Genomic DNA, 14,191 nt, shown 5'->3' on the forward strand with positions numbered 1-14,191 from the left:
CGGGGCCATAAATGTGGCTTGAGGTTTTGCCGACATCATGAGAAGCCTCGTTCTCTCTGTTGTGGTTTCTGGTGATTTCACCTGAGCCCCATGTGCGTTCATGGGCTCAGAGCTGGTGCCAAGCGGAGGTGCCGTGGGGTCAGCTGCCCTGCCCCAGGCCTGCTGTGGGAGCATCCCCTCTGCTCTGGCAGCCTCGGAGCCCCAGCAGGCAGCCTGGCGCAGAGAGCGGGCACGACAGGCAGGGCTGTCACCCAGGGCCGCCTCCGCCAGGCTCTCCCCCACCCAGAGAGCAGTGTGAGTGTCAGCGCTCAGCTTGGGGCCAGGAGGACAGTGGTTGCACAAAGCTGGGCCCCTCCTGGCCCAGCAGCTGGACGGGTTCTTCCCAAGAACGGGCTGGTAACCTGCAAAGGGGAAGCAGGCAGGGGCCCTGCAGTGAGTGGGCAGGAAGCGAAGGCCCAGAGAGGCCAAGCCACTAGCCTGGGATCCCCCAGCCCCAGCGACCAAGGCCTGGGGATGAGGGGGCCCCTGCGTGTGCCCTGGGCCAGGACGGCCCCGTTGCACCACAGGGGTGACCTCCTTAAGTCCCTAGAGGCCCCCTGCAGGCAGGCAGCGCTGGGCCGACAGGGCGCAGCACAGGGAGTGACCGTCTTTGTGGCCTGCAGCAAGCGCGGAAACCCTACGACGTGCGGGACGTCATCGAGCAATACTCCCAGGGCCACCTCAACCTCATGGTGCGCATCAAAGAGCTGCAGAGAAGGTGAGCACGGGCACCGGGGGCGGACAGGGGGGTGGCTGGGCGGGGGGCCCCTCCCTTCCCACTCCGGCATCACCAGCTCGGCAGCCAGCTGCCCCCACAGAGCCACAGGACGCCCTGCATGCCCACCTCCTACCACAGCACCCCCGAGCGAGGGGGGCCGGGCCTGCCGCACAGAGTCCCTCCCCCGGGGCTGCATGTCTGAGGCCTCCTTGTCCTGGACCTGGAACCAGGAACCCTAACCAGTGGGAGACGCCGGCGTCCAGCTTCCGGCGTCCAGCCTGGAGAGCTGTTCCCATGGAAGCGGTGTGGTCCCGGGGCCTGCGCAGGCTCAGACCAGCTGTGCCTCTGTGGTGGGCTTGCCTGGAAACCTCACCTCCGTGTCCCAGGGTATGGCTGGGACACTGTGCCCATCCTGACCACAACCAGAGGTCAGGCTGCCCCCTACCATGGCTAACCCACTGTGGGGACATGAAGCCCTCTCAGCTCCGTGACCGGGCCTCACCCTGGAAGGGCCACTCTCCAGCCGGTCTCTCTGAGTATGGCTGAGGTGCCTGGCCTGGGCCTCTTACAAAGCAGTGACGGGACCTGGGGCAGTCCTGAGGCCCTGCCCTGCCCAGGGAGGAAGCCTAAGGGACTGCCCAACTACTGCCCTTGCCTCTGAGCTCCCCACAGTGATATGGGCCTCTGGTGCCCGTGAGGCCCCGTGGCAAGTTCATGGGTGGCAGTGGTGGGTGTCCCCAGAAGGGGTGGGTGGCTTGTCGCCCTGCCGGGTACCTGGCCTGTCCACCCACTGGCGGGCTGGGTGTGTGTGTGGTGCCCAGGCCGAGCATGAGCTGGTGTCCATCTGTCTCCCTCCCTCCCTCCCAGGCTGGACCAGTCCATCGGGAAGCCCTCCCTCTTCATCTCCGTCTCAGGTGGGTTTCCTCATCAAGACCCCCACCTCCCCCCCCACCCACACCCACCTCTCCCCCTCAGAATGGGCCACCAGGGCCTTGGAAGTGCAGGACAGGCCCACATGCGCCTGAGGGGGGCAGGTGGACCCCACCCCGAACCAAGTGCCTAGGCATGTGCTTTACAAAGGAATTTTCAGTTAGTGCAGGATCCCTTTAAACAGTGGGCCTTTCTAGGCCCTCCGAGATCCGGCTGTGACCGCCATGCAGGGTGAGTAGCCAGCCCTGAGGGCCTGAGGGGCCAGCAGCATCAGCAGCGGGGGGGGGGGGCCATTCTCCAGCCCTGACCCCTCGTGTTCCCCGGACCGGGCCTACGGCTCCCTCCAGGGAGGACAGGGCCAGGCCAGTTCCTTGGGTCGCCCAACCCAAGTTGCAGTGGGAGCCGCGGCTCACGGGGGGCCGGATGGCAGGGCAGCTGGGCGAGGCCAGCGCGGCGGGGGCGGGGGTGGGGGGCCGCGCAGAATGTGCAGGCCCACGTCAGCAATCCGGCAGGATTGTTCCAGACCACCGCAATAAAGCAAGTATCGCGATAAAGCGGGTCTAAAGAATTTCAGGGCTTCCCAGGGCAGATAAAAGTTAGGGTTACGCCCTAGCATAGTCCGCTATGTGCAACGGCTCCACGTCCGGAAAACCAACCGGCAGACCTCACCCAAAAGGACTCTGTTGCTAAGAAGTGCAGGCCGTCACCTGAGCCGCCAGCGGGGTCGTCTCGGATGACGCGTCACCACGACAGAGAATAATGAAAATGCTTGAACCATGGCACAAATCACTAAAATGTGGCACAGAGACAGGAAGTGAGCAAATGCTGTTGGGCAGTGGCACCCACAGGCTCGCCCACCGCAGGGTCGCCACAGACCCTCCGCCCCTGCAACACGCAGCACCCACACAGTGCCAAACACGGGGTGCATCTGCAGTGCACCCACAGCCCCCCAGGGCCGTCCCCGTCCTCATGCGCCGGGCTCTCCGAGGCCCTGCGGGGCACCCTGCCCAGCCACCCCCATGCCTCCCAGGGTTCCCACCGTGGAGGTGCTCACAGTGCAGACCTTTGACCCGCGGCCGCCCCCCATCACCCTTCCCTCCAAGCACCCCCACCCCACCAACACACACGTCCCTGATCTGGGTGCTCCACCCCACAGAGAAGAGCAAGGATCGCGGCAGTAACACCATCGGGGCCCGCCTGAACCGGGTGGAAGACAAGGTAGGCGCGGGAGTCCTGGGCCACGCGGCCTCTGATGACGGTCCTGGTCCTGGGGGCGGCACCCACAGCAGCCCTTCACTCTCCCACCTGCGTCCCGAGCCCGCATGCGGGCCTCCCTGCCCCCCGGCCTGTGCTCAGGGTGTTTCGGGGGCTCAGGGAGGTCAGAGGTGCCGAGAGTGGTATGAGGGTGCGTCGGGGTGCGTTGACGGGGAGTTGGGGCTGCAGACTCAAGGACCCTCCACGGTAGGGTGCAGACCGTGCTGGGAGGGGTTCCGTGCCGGCCAAGGCCCCGCTCGGTATCCAGGTGGGACGTGGGGCCTGTGGGTCTTCCTCTGCTGCGAAGCCCACGCTCCCTCTGCTCAAGCATGGGCCCCTCGGCAGGCACAGCCTTGGCCACCGGGATGCCTCCATGCCTCCGGCAGGCTTGTGGGCCTCTCAGCGCGGGAGCCTCTTCCCGGGGTGTCCTAGGGGGCTGAGGGAGCCTTTCTCAGGCTCAGGCCCACCCTGTGAAGTGTCCGTGGTTTGGAGGGGGCCGTTATCTTGCCCGACAGCTCGTCGGTCTACACGGGCTTTATCTGAAAGTAGCTGGGAGACTAAAAATAGAGGGATTTTGTTGGGCAGGGCCTGTGTCTGCTGCTTGGTTTCCTTGGCAACCCCGGGCTCTGGCCCACTTCCATCCCCGCTGAAGCTGGGCAGGCAGGGCAGGGGCACAGCTCCCTGTCCCCACCCCACCCCAGGCCCCGGCCTGCAACATCACCCCCTCCCCACCTGCATCATCTGCCCTGACCTTTGCTGGCCGTGGGGCCATGACGCCGGATGGACCCAGATAGAGAGAGGGAGGACCACTGTCCAGGTGCCCACAGGGGTCCTCACTTTGGGCCTGGCCAGCTGAGACTGTGTGACCCCAACATGTGGCCTGCCGGGGGGCCTGGCCCCCCGGGCAGTGCAGGCCCCAGCCAGGCAGGTAACTGGCCTGCTCTCAGGCAGATGGCCCAGTGGCAGATGGCCCTGTCCGGCAGGATGCGAGCAGGAGAGGTCACATCAGCAGGCGACAGGTATCAGAGGCCCGGGGATCCTCCACTGAACAAAGGGTATCCTCAGCACGCGCTCTTCTCAGGACCAGGGGCTGGGGGCTGGCATTATCCGGTAGGCGCTGCTGGTGTCCACCCCCAGTACAGCAGGCCAGGCCCTCTGCGGGGGGCTTCTAGACATCAGAGGAAGCCGAGGTAGAGCAGGGAATAGACCCAGGCTCCTCTGTCCAACCTCCTCACCCAGCCCTGGCACCCTGGCCAAGGAGCTTTTGCTAACTGGCCCCACTGCTGATGGGACGCATGGTGGCCCTTGGGCACACAGGCCTCCCCGCCCCAGCGGCCCTGGGAGTGGGCCCTGCTGCACCAGCTTCTAGATGCGTCCACCTCTCCTTGACCCCCTGCCCTGCCGTTCTAGAGCTTTCTTATGGCTCTGGCCACTGCTTCTCGGGGCGGGCCACCCCTTGAAGCTCAGACTAGAGCCTGGTGTCCTCTGGGGGTGACCGTGGGTAGGGGGCAGGGTCTCCTGGAGCAGTGCCCCCTCCCTAGTCTGGAGGAGCAGACATCCAGCCGCCTGCCCGGGTCTGACCCCCAGGGTGGCCTGGCTGGCCTCCAGGATAGGGAATTACGTACGCGCCCTCATTTCTTCAGATCTGAACAACAAAGGGAAGTATTTTCCGGAGTCCCTGATCCCTGGGGGCAAGGTTTGGGAACAAAGCCCCCGGTGGCCTCGGCCCCCAGGAGACGGGTGACCACTGGGCCGTGAGGACTCTGGGACATCCACACACACGGTGACCGGGGAGACTGGGGCTGTGCCGTCTCCGTCCCCTTCTGCTGTGAGGAACCAGCTCAGTCTGAGAGCCGGACCCACCTGCTTGCGGTCTCCCAGGTGGTGCCCAAGCCCACACTCTGTGCCAGATCGCAGCCCCCGCGGTCCCTCGAGAGGCTGGCAGGGATGGGCTCAGCCTGCTCCAGCCCTCCTCCGCTGCCGGCCCGGGCCCCCTCGGCGACAGACCCTGGGAAAGGGCCTCACCAGATCCAGAGGGCATGGTGGCACGTCCCGAGCCCCGTGTTATCACAGTTATCACCAGGGCCATCGGGACCATAAACAACCCCGAGCAATCCTGCTGACTGCGGGAAGCTGGAGGCAGGAAATCCAGCCGCCCCCGGCCCTCCGGGGCCCAGCAGGCCTGCAGCAGTGCCAGCCGGCCAGAGTCCCCGGGCCGTCCCCGACCCCGCTGGGCTGGCTGCGGGCGGGACAGGAGCCCGGCCCTCACACTGGGAGGCAGGGCTCTGGCCCAGCTATGATGGAGCTCCCATCCCAGGCGCGCTCACTCAGCTGCGGGACACGGGCTTGGAGAAGAGGGGGAGGAGGACATTTGGGGAGCACGGCTGCTGGTCCCCATTCTCAGGAGCAGATCGATTCTGAGAGCAGGGGGCTGGGCTGTCCACTTGCAGGGAGCTACCAGGGAAAGCTAGCTCAGCTTGTCCAGTGGTGCCTCGGTTTCCCTGCAAGGAGCCCCCTTCCCTTATGTCCAGGCCAGGGGCCACAATGGGGAGAAGGGTCCCAGGTACTTCTGCTCGCGGGAGCCCTTATCACAGCTCCTGCCTGCCAGAGGGCTTCCCCCCACCTCAGAGCGCCCCGCCCACCTGTTCCTGGGGTGCCTAGCTCCCTGGCCTGGCCCGGCCGGGCTGTGGAGGCTCGCCTCGCTCCAAGGCTGTGAAAAGCAAAACTGGCATTCCCGCCCCACAGCCTGCGTCCCCACGGGCCTCACCCCCACGCAGTTGGGAACCTGCTCCCCGTGTCTCAGGCCGGCTCCCCACTGGCCTCCCTTTAGCAATGAAAGGAAAAGGCACGAGAAGCTGCTCGCCGGCTTCTGTTTAAAAATCACGAGAGCCTCCACGTGCTCCTTCCTGTCGTTCTCCTCCTGGGAAGGAAGGACCTTCATTTGCCCAAATAAATCCTTCCTTACAGGTGGGGAAACTGAGCCCCAGAGAGGTTGAGCAGTTGCCCAAGGTCACACAGCGGGTCCGGTGAAGAGCCGGTCCCGGTGGAGGCCACAGGTGGGTGGGGGAGCTGAGGTGGAGAGACAGAGGAAGCCGGAAAGTGCTTCATAAACACGAAACCTTGAGGGGCCTGCTGGAAAAGAAGCCAGGTGGCAGCGTGGAGGGCCAAGCTGGGGAGCGGGGGGTGGGGAGCAGGCGGTAAGGCCCATGGGCCGCGCCAGCCAGAGTGGCGGCACAGATTAGGACAGAGGGGCCTGGCCAGGCCCTGGAACAGGAGTCCTGAGAACACGGGCCCCTGCCCAGCCCCCGGCCCCTCGAGGGCTGCTCGGGAGGCAGGCAGCCCCTTGGCTCTCTGGGGAGCCGTGGAGAAGCCTGCTCCAACCTTCCGCCCCCGTGCGTATTCTTAGCTCAGTCCCCAGGACAGGCTGCAGGGCTGATGTTGAGCCCTGTTTATTTTGCAAGCTCAGCTCATACTGCTTTTGCTGATATGAGGAGCACAGTGGGCTGGGAGGATTTCTTTCTTCTCTGTTTTTGCCGGAAATGTTCATGGCTTAGAGCCGGACAAAGGGAAGGCCTGGGTTTGCAGGCCCCAGCTCAGAGGGCGTGGGTGGGAAGGGGCCCCCACCCCCACCATCTGATGCTCCTTCCGTAGCCTCCTGTCCTGGAACCCTGGCCAGGCACACCTTTCTCCTGGACCCGAACGCCCCCAGCCTGGGAGTGCCCTTCTCCACAGCACACTGGCCCTGGACCCCTCTGCTGAGCACACGTTTGCCCTCCCCTTGGATCAGACAAGCCCAGTTACCCAGGACCTGGCGTCTGCCCCAGACACAGCTCCTCCTGCTCTGTCAGCCCAGAGGGACTCCTCCACACACCCCCCACCCCAAGCTATCAGCTGGCCTGAGACCTTGTCATCCCAGCAACCCCTCCCCGCTCACCCCCAAGAGCCACCAGATGCCACTCACCCGGCTCTCCAGCCCCGTGGCCTCCCCACTGGGCCTGGGTGTTGGTCATCTCCCTCTGTGACCATTGTCCAGCCATCCATGTGGACTCCGGCCCCACCAGCCCTTCAAAGTATGCATTATTTCCTAGACACAGCTGAAATCTGCCTGCTAGTGTTTTCTTCAGGATTTCTGCCTTGCCATCTACGTATGAGATACATACCTCACCTCATTTTCCTCTTCTGTACTGTCTTCATCAAGACGTGGTGTCAAATGTATGTGAGCCTCACTGAACGAGTGGGGAAGTGTGCTCTCTTTTTCCACATTCTAGAATATTTTATATGGGATTCAGAATTTTCTTTTCCCCTTTGAATGTTCGGTGAAATTTAAAGGTAAAGCCATCCAGGCCTGGTGCTTTCTTTGTGGGAAGACTTCACGCTCTGAGTCAAAGACTTGGCAGTTATGGGATGGCGGGTTTTCTATCTCTTCTCGTGTCAGTTTTGTTCAGTTTTACATTCCAGAAATCTGTACATTTCCTCTCAGTTTTCCAACTTACTGCCATTATAATTTTAATGTCCATATCATCAGTAGCTAAGTGCCTTTTTTATTGCCAGTATTATTTATTTGTGCCTTTGCTTTTTTCCCCCCATTGGTCGAGCTTGCCAGCTATTTACCAATTTTATTAATATTGTCAACAAACTTTTGACTTTATTGATACTCTTGTAAGTTTTGATTTTTTTTTAAATTTATTTATTAGAGAGAGAGAGAGAGAGAGAGCGTAAGAGGGGGTAGGGTTAGAGGGAGAAGCAGACTCTCCGCCGAGCAGGGAGCCCGATGTGGGACTCGATCCCCGGACTCTGGGATCATGACCTGAGCCGAAGGCAGTCGCTCAACCAACTGAGCCACCCAGGCGCCCAGTTTTGATTTTATTTCATTGACCTCTCTTTGTTTTCTTCCATCTACTTGACCTCAATATATTGCTCTTTCTCTAACTTCTTAGGTTGGATAATTACTAACTTTCAGACTTTCTAGATTTCTAAGGTGTGAGTTTAAGGCTGTACATTTTCGTCTAACTACCACTTAAAGGGCATCCTCCAGTTCTGATATGTAGCATTTGAATCTAATGTCCTTTCACGTATATGTCTTTCTCGTCTCCGTGATGACCTCTTGTTTGCCCCAGCAGCTATTTACAAGATGACTTCTGTCATCGTTAGGATTGTGAGAGTTTTCTAATTGCTCACTTGTCACGGAAAATGAATGTGTGACACCAGTCGTTTGAAATACTGTGAAACATGTTTAATGGCACAATAAGTCATCCGTTTTTGTAAATGGACTTTCTGTACTTGGATACCATGTGTATTCTGACGCTGTCGGCTGCAAGGTTATATTTACGTCCATTAGGACAAGCTGGCTAATTGTTTTCTTGAAATCTATATTCTGATTGGAATATTGTTATCTCCTTGACCCATCAATACTGAGAAATACCTCAAAATTCCAACTGCTGTGGAGAATTTGTCTAATTTTCCTTATATTTCTGTTAGTTTTTACGTTATGCGTTTTTAGATCTTATGACTAGATGCATATATTCAACTTTTTATATCGTCACCGCTGGATTCAGTGTTTTATAATCACACAGCCTCCTCTTTATATCCAGCAGTGTTTTCTTTACCCTTAAAGTCTATTATCGCCAGTTAATTTGTTTGCACATCTTTTTTTAAAAGCTTTATTGAGGTATAATTTGCATGCCATAAAGTTCATGTGATGTAAATGTGCGACAGATTTTAGTAAATTTCTAATTTGATGTGCAACTATCGTCAAACCTAAGTTTTAGAACATTTTCAACATCCCCCAAATTCTCTCAATTCCATTTGCAATCATTGCCAGTTCCTACCCCTAGCCGCAGTCTTTCTGTCTTTTTATCCTTAAATTTCTTTTTTTTTTTTAGGTGGGGGGGGAGAGAGAGAGATTGTGAAAGAGGGAGAGGAGGGGCAGAGAGAGAGAGAGAATCTTAAGGAGACTCCTTGCCCAGCGTGGAGCCCGACGTGGGGCTCCATCTCACAACCCTGAGATCATGACCCGAGTTGAAACCGAGAGTTGGATGCTTAACTGACTGAGCCACCCAGGTGCCCTCCTTAAATTTCTGTAAGGCTAGAAATTTGCCTTTTATAAAGGTTTCATATAAATGGAGTCGTCCAACGTGTGGTGTTCTGAGTTTAGGGTTTGTTTGTTTGTTTTTTTACATAATGTAATGTTCTTGAGGTTCATCTTTGTTGTGCCATGTTTTTCTTTCTTGTTTAATGCTGACTAGTATTCTGTTGTATGGATAGACCACATTTTGTTTATGCAATTGCCAGTTGATGGACATTTGGATAGTTTGCAGTTTGGGGTTATTATAGGTAATGCTGCTGTGGACTATTATCTACAAGCCTTTGTATGGACATACATTGTCATATCTTAGATTCCTAAGAGTGAAATTGATGGGTTCTATGGTAAGTTTCTTTTCAACTTTCTAAAAAAAAAACTTTTGATCTGTTTTCCGAAGGGATCTGTACCATTTTGATGTCCCACCAGTAACATACAAAGGTTCCACTTTCTCTGTATCATTGCAAATATTTGGTAGGGGTGGTCTTTTTTATTTTAGCCGATCTGGGCAGTATGTGATCGCGTCTCATTGTGGGTTTGATTTGCATTTCACTAATCACCAATGATGTTGAGCAGACTTTCATGTGGTTATTTAACATTCGTAGTCGTGTTTGGTGAAGTGTGCATTCAACTCTCTTGCCTGTTTTCCTGCTTAAGTTGTTTGTTCTGTTACTGAGTCATAAGAGTGGCTTATGTGTTCCAGACAAAAGTCCTCTATCAGATATACGACTTACAAATATTTTCTCCCCTTCTGTGGCTGTCTGTTCATTTTCTTCATCATTTCTTTAAAAAAAAAAAAAAGTTTTACATCTTAATGAAGTCCAATGTATGTTTTCTTGTGTAGCTCATGCTTTTGATAGTCTACCCAAGGCCATGAATGTTTTCTTCCAGAAGTTTTATGGGTTTAACTGTTATATTTAGGTCTGTAATTTATTTTCAGTTAATTTTGGGGTGTGGTGTGAGGTCAAGTCTAAGTTAATTTCCTTTATTTTTTTTTATTTTTTAATTTTTTGCTTATAGATATCCCATGGCCTTGGCACCTTCTGTTGAAAAGACTTTTTCCCATTGAATTGTCACAGCACCTTTGTCAGAAATCAATTGAGCAGAAATATATGGGTTTATTTCTGGATTCTCAAGTCTGTTCTCTTTGTCTATATGCCTGTCCTCAAATCCACATTACACTGTCTCGATTATTGTAGCTGTATAGTATGTTTTGAAATCAGGTAGTGTAAGTCTTCCAGGTTTTTTCTTCTTTCTCAAATTGTTTTGCTCATTCTAAGTCCTATGAGTTTTTCTACAAATTTTAGAATCATCTTGTCAGTTTCTACCAAAAGAAAGAAAAAGAAAGAAAGAAAGAAAGAAAGAAAGAAAGAAAGAAAGAAAGAAAGAAAGAAAGAAAGAAAGAAAGAGAAAGAAAGAGAGAAAGAGCTGGGATTTTGATAGGGACTGTGTTGAACCTATGGATCCATTTGGGAAAAACTGACATCTTAACAATATAGAGTCTCCTAATTCATAAGCATGTTATATCCTTCCATTCATTTGGTCTACTTTAGTTTCTTCCAGTGATGTCATTTTTGGTGTACAATTCTTACACATCTTTTGTTAAATTTACTCCTAAATATTTTATGATTTTTGGTGCTATTGTTAATGGAACTGTTTCCTTCATTTCATTTTTGAATTATTACTAGTATATAAAAATACTATTAATTTTTTATATCAAACTTGGAAAATGTGACTTTGCTGTTATTAATTCTAGTAAATTTTGTTGTTATTGTTGATTCCTTAGGATTTTCCACATATAGAATCATGTCATGTGTGAATAAAGACAGTTTTACTTCCTTCCGATCTGGATGCCTTTAATTTCTCTTTTTGCCTATTTACACTGGCTTGAAATACCAGTAAAATGTTGACTAGAAGTAGCCAGATAATATCTAATTGAGAAAAGCACCCAGGCATTCACTATTGAGTGTGATATTAGCTGTAGGTTTCCCATAGGTGGTCTTTATCAGGTTGAGGATTTTTCCTTCTAAGACTGTTCAGAGTTCTTATCATGAATGCATGTTGGATTTTCTCAAATACTCATTCTGCATCTTTTGAGGTGGTCACATGGTTTTTATCCCTTCTGCTATTAATATGGTGTAATACCCAGTTTGGGGGTGTTAAACTAACTTTGCATTTCCCACTTGGTCATGGTTTATAATCTCTTTTATATGTTGCCATATCTAATTTGCTAATATTTTGTTAAGAATGTATCTGTATTCATAAAGAATATTGATCTGTAGTTTTCTTGTGATTTTTTTTTTATTTTGGTGTCAGGTTTTTAAGTTCTTTTCAATCCTATGTACACATTTTGGGTGTCTTTTGCAAACACTTAATGGCTGAGGTTAAATCATTTAACACATTTATACTTAAAGTAATTTCTAATATATTTGGATTGATTTCTAGCAATATATTTTGTGTTTCCTTTTTGTACTAAATTTTTTAATGTTTATTTTGCCCCACTTTTAATGTTTATTTTGCTCCTTGTGTTGGGTTGATGGTTATTTTTCATTCTGCTTTTTCTTCTACTGGTTTTGAAGTTATATATTCTATTGTCATTCTTGTAGATGTCAACCTAGAACGTTTTAAATGGATATATAGCAGAATTAATTGTTACTTTTTATTACATCTGTAATAAAAGAAGGACATTAGAACCCTTTAGATTCAGCCACTCTCCTGCTGACTTATATTCTTTGTTGTTGTATATTTTAGTTCAATCGTGTTTATTTTTTAACCCAATGATTCATAAATAGTAGTGTTTCATACAATCAATATATGTTTAAATTTACCCGCCTATTTGCCTTTTTTGTCTCTCATCATTTATTTTTCATCTCAGATCTTACATCTGGGATCACTTTTTTCCCAGCTGAAGTATTTATTAGAATTTCCTTCATCAAAAGTCAGAATCTCTTGGATTTTATTTTATTTTTTTTAATGACTTCTTTTACTGTCGTTCTTAAAAAATATTTCCACTGGGAATAAAATTCTAGGCCCTAGGTTACCAAAATGGTTTTCTCTCAGCACATTGAAAATATTATCCAACTGTTCTTCGGCTTATCCTGCTAGCCCTGAGGACAGAGGTGAAGACAAGCTCTTGCTCCTTGGAAGGCAGTGTTTCTCTTCTCTCTGACTGCTTTGAAGATCATTCCTGTGGTTCTAGTTGTCTGCATTTTCACCACGGTGTCTTCACGGAGTTTCTTTTGTTTGTTCTGCTTGGAATTTGGTGAGTTCCCTTCATCTGTCATTTGGTGTCCGGCATGAGTTAGGAATTACTCTGTCATTAGCTCTTCAGATTTTAGCCAAAGCTAAAAGAAAATTAGCTCATTATCTCCTTCTGGAATTTTCATGAGGCATGTGGCAGACCATCTCACTCCCCACCACGCTTCTTAACCTCAGATTGTTTCTCTATACTATATTCTGGATAATGTCTTCTGATACACTTTCCAATTCACTAATTATTTCTTCAACTGTGTCTAATCTGCTGTTAAACCTGTCTGAGGAATATTTAATTTCAATTATTTTTCTGTTTATGAAACTTCTATTTGGCTCTTATTCATACCTGATAGATCATTTTTATAGTATCTTTCTCTTCACTTGTATATTTAAACTTAAAAAAAAATCTTGAAGTGCACTGAACGTGGCTATTGTATATTTTGTTTCTGTTAATTTTGGCGTCTAAACTCTTTGTAAGTCTGCTTCTCTGGTCTTTGTTTTTTCCTTGCTGGTTTTCATTCATAATATTTCATTTCCTTTAAGGGTTTTCTTGTTTAAAATCTTAAGTTTATAGATCTTAAAATTTATCTGTGGGTATTTTTTTTTAAGATTTTATTCATTTATTTGACAGAGAAAGACATAGCGAGAGAGGGAACACAGCAGGGGGAGTGGGAGAGGGAAAAGCAGGCTTCCTGCCGAGCATGGAGCCCGATGTGGGGCTCGATCCCAGGACCCTGGGATCATGACCTGAGCCGAAGGCAGACACCCAACGACTGAGCCACCAGGTGCCCCTATCTGTAGATATTTTTGAGGCCTAGCAGAATTGAGGGTCTCGGGGAGGATCTATGGCTACCTCTTCCTTTGCTGTACATGTGGGGGTACCACCATCCCGGACTTTAAATTCTAGGCTCAAAGTTTTCCAGAAATGCACCCAGGAAATATGCTTTTGGGCTTCCAAGCTGAGTGTGGATGTGATTTCTCAGAGAAAATATGGTCCCCTTAGCAGCAGGCAATTTTCTTGATAGTCTTTGTGGGAAGTGGATTATTTCTCACTGACCCTCACACTGAATGTAGAGTCCTTGGAAGATCCCAGCTTTATGTAGGGCTGTGCTGCAAGACTCCCCACCCGGGGCAGGCCTGGGCTCGGATGCCGTCCATCACCCATGAGAGCCATGTTTGCTTGGCTCATCAGATGTCTTCAGGGCAACTCTTGCCTCTGTGGGTCCCACGTTCACTGCACCTTCAGCTTCTCACCTCCTGTATATCCTGGTGAGCTCATCAATGCCTGTGAGTCTCTCTCTCTAACACGTGATCAGACAAGCTCTTGTCCTCATACAGAGGACAGAATCAGGATTTTGAAGGTGGGGTTTTTCTGGGAAGCCTGGGTCTCATGGCTGCAGGGTCCCAGCTCCCTAGACTGGTTCCTGACTCTGCTGCATCCCGTTCCCCCTTGACCCTGGGAGCGACTGGGCGGTAGCAACGGGGCTGGTTTATGCCAGTCTCTGGGGTCTCAGTCGTAAGTGGGTCTCATGCTGGAACTCCAGGGGGTCTGGGTTGGGCCGCCAGCCCTCGGCAGGCTGGACTGAGAAGGACCTGCTCCTACAATCTCTCTACCCCTCAGAAAGGGAGGAATCTTCCTTCCTTCCTACACTAACTTGTACCAAGGCCCACTGGCCTAATTCAGCTAGGGGCCTCTGGGCCAGGGGCCAGCAAACTGGGACCTCTGGGCCAAATCTCAGCCCTGACCTGTTTTCACGTTTAAAACAAACAAACAAACAATTTTTAAAACAGAAGACAGCTTGAACGGGATCCACAATACCGATGATATTTACTGTCTGGTCCCATTATGGAAAAGTTTGCTGACCCCCAGTCTAGGCCAGGGTTGTCCATTAGAAATCTAGTGGGAGACACAGATGTAT

At 51.6% G+C, this 14,191-nt stretch overlaps 1 protein-coding gene across 2 annotated transcripts in view; it reads left to right on the top strand.

Moving 5' to 3' along the window:
• KCNQ1 (potassium voltage-gated channel subfamily Q member 1) overlaps positions 1-14,191 on the top strand; it is a 322,171-nt gene that overhangs the window by 247,527 nt on the left and 60,453 nt on the right. For both annotated transcript variants that reach the window (XM_045893038.3, XM_054511786.2), the window contains 3 exons: positions 663-757; positions 1,625-1,671; positions 2,844-2,905. In XM_045893038.3, the coding sequence (XP_045748994.1) occupies positions 663-757; positions 1,625-1,671; positions 2,844-2,905 (204 nt within the window). The remainder of the gene's footprint in view (positions 1-662; positions 758-1,624; positions 1,672-2,843; positions 2,906-14,191) is intronic.

The sequence above is a fragment of the Mirounga angustirostris genome, unplaced genomic scaffold, assembly GCF_029215605.1.
Source record: "Mirounga angustirostris isolate CCGP_5_RB_7025 unplaced genomic scaffold, mMirAng1.0.hap1 SCAF_13, whole genome shotgun sequence".
NCBI classification, from domain to species: Eukaryota; Metazoa; Chordata; class Mammalia; order Carnivora; family Phocidae; genus Mirounga; species Mirounga angustirostris.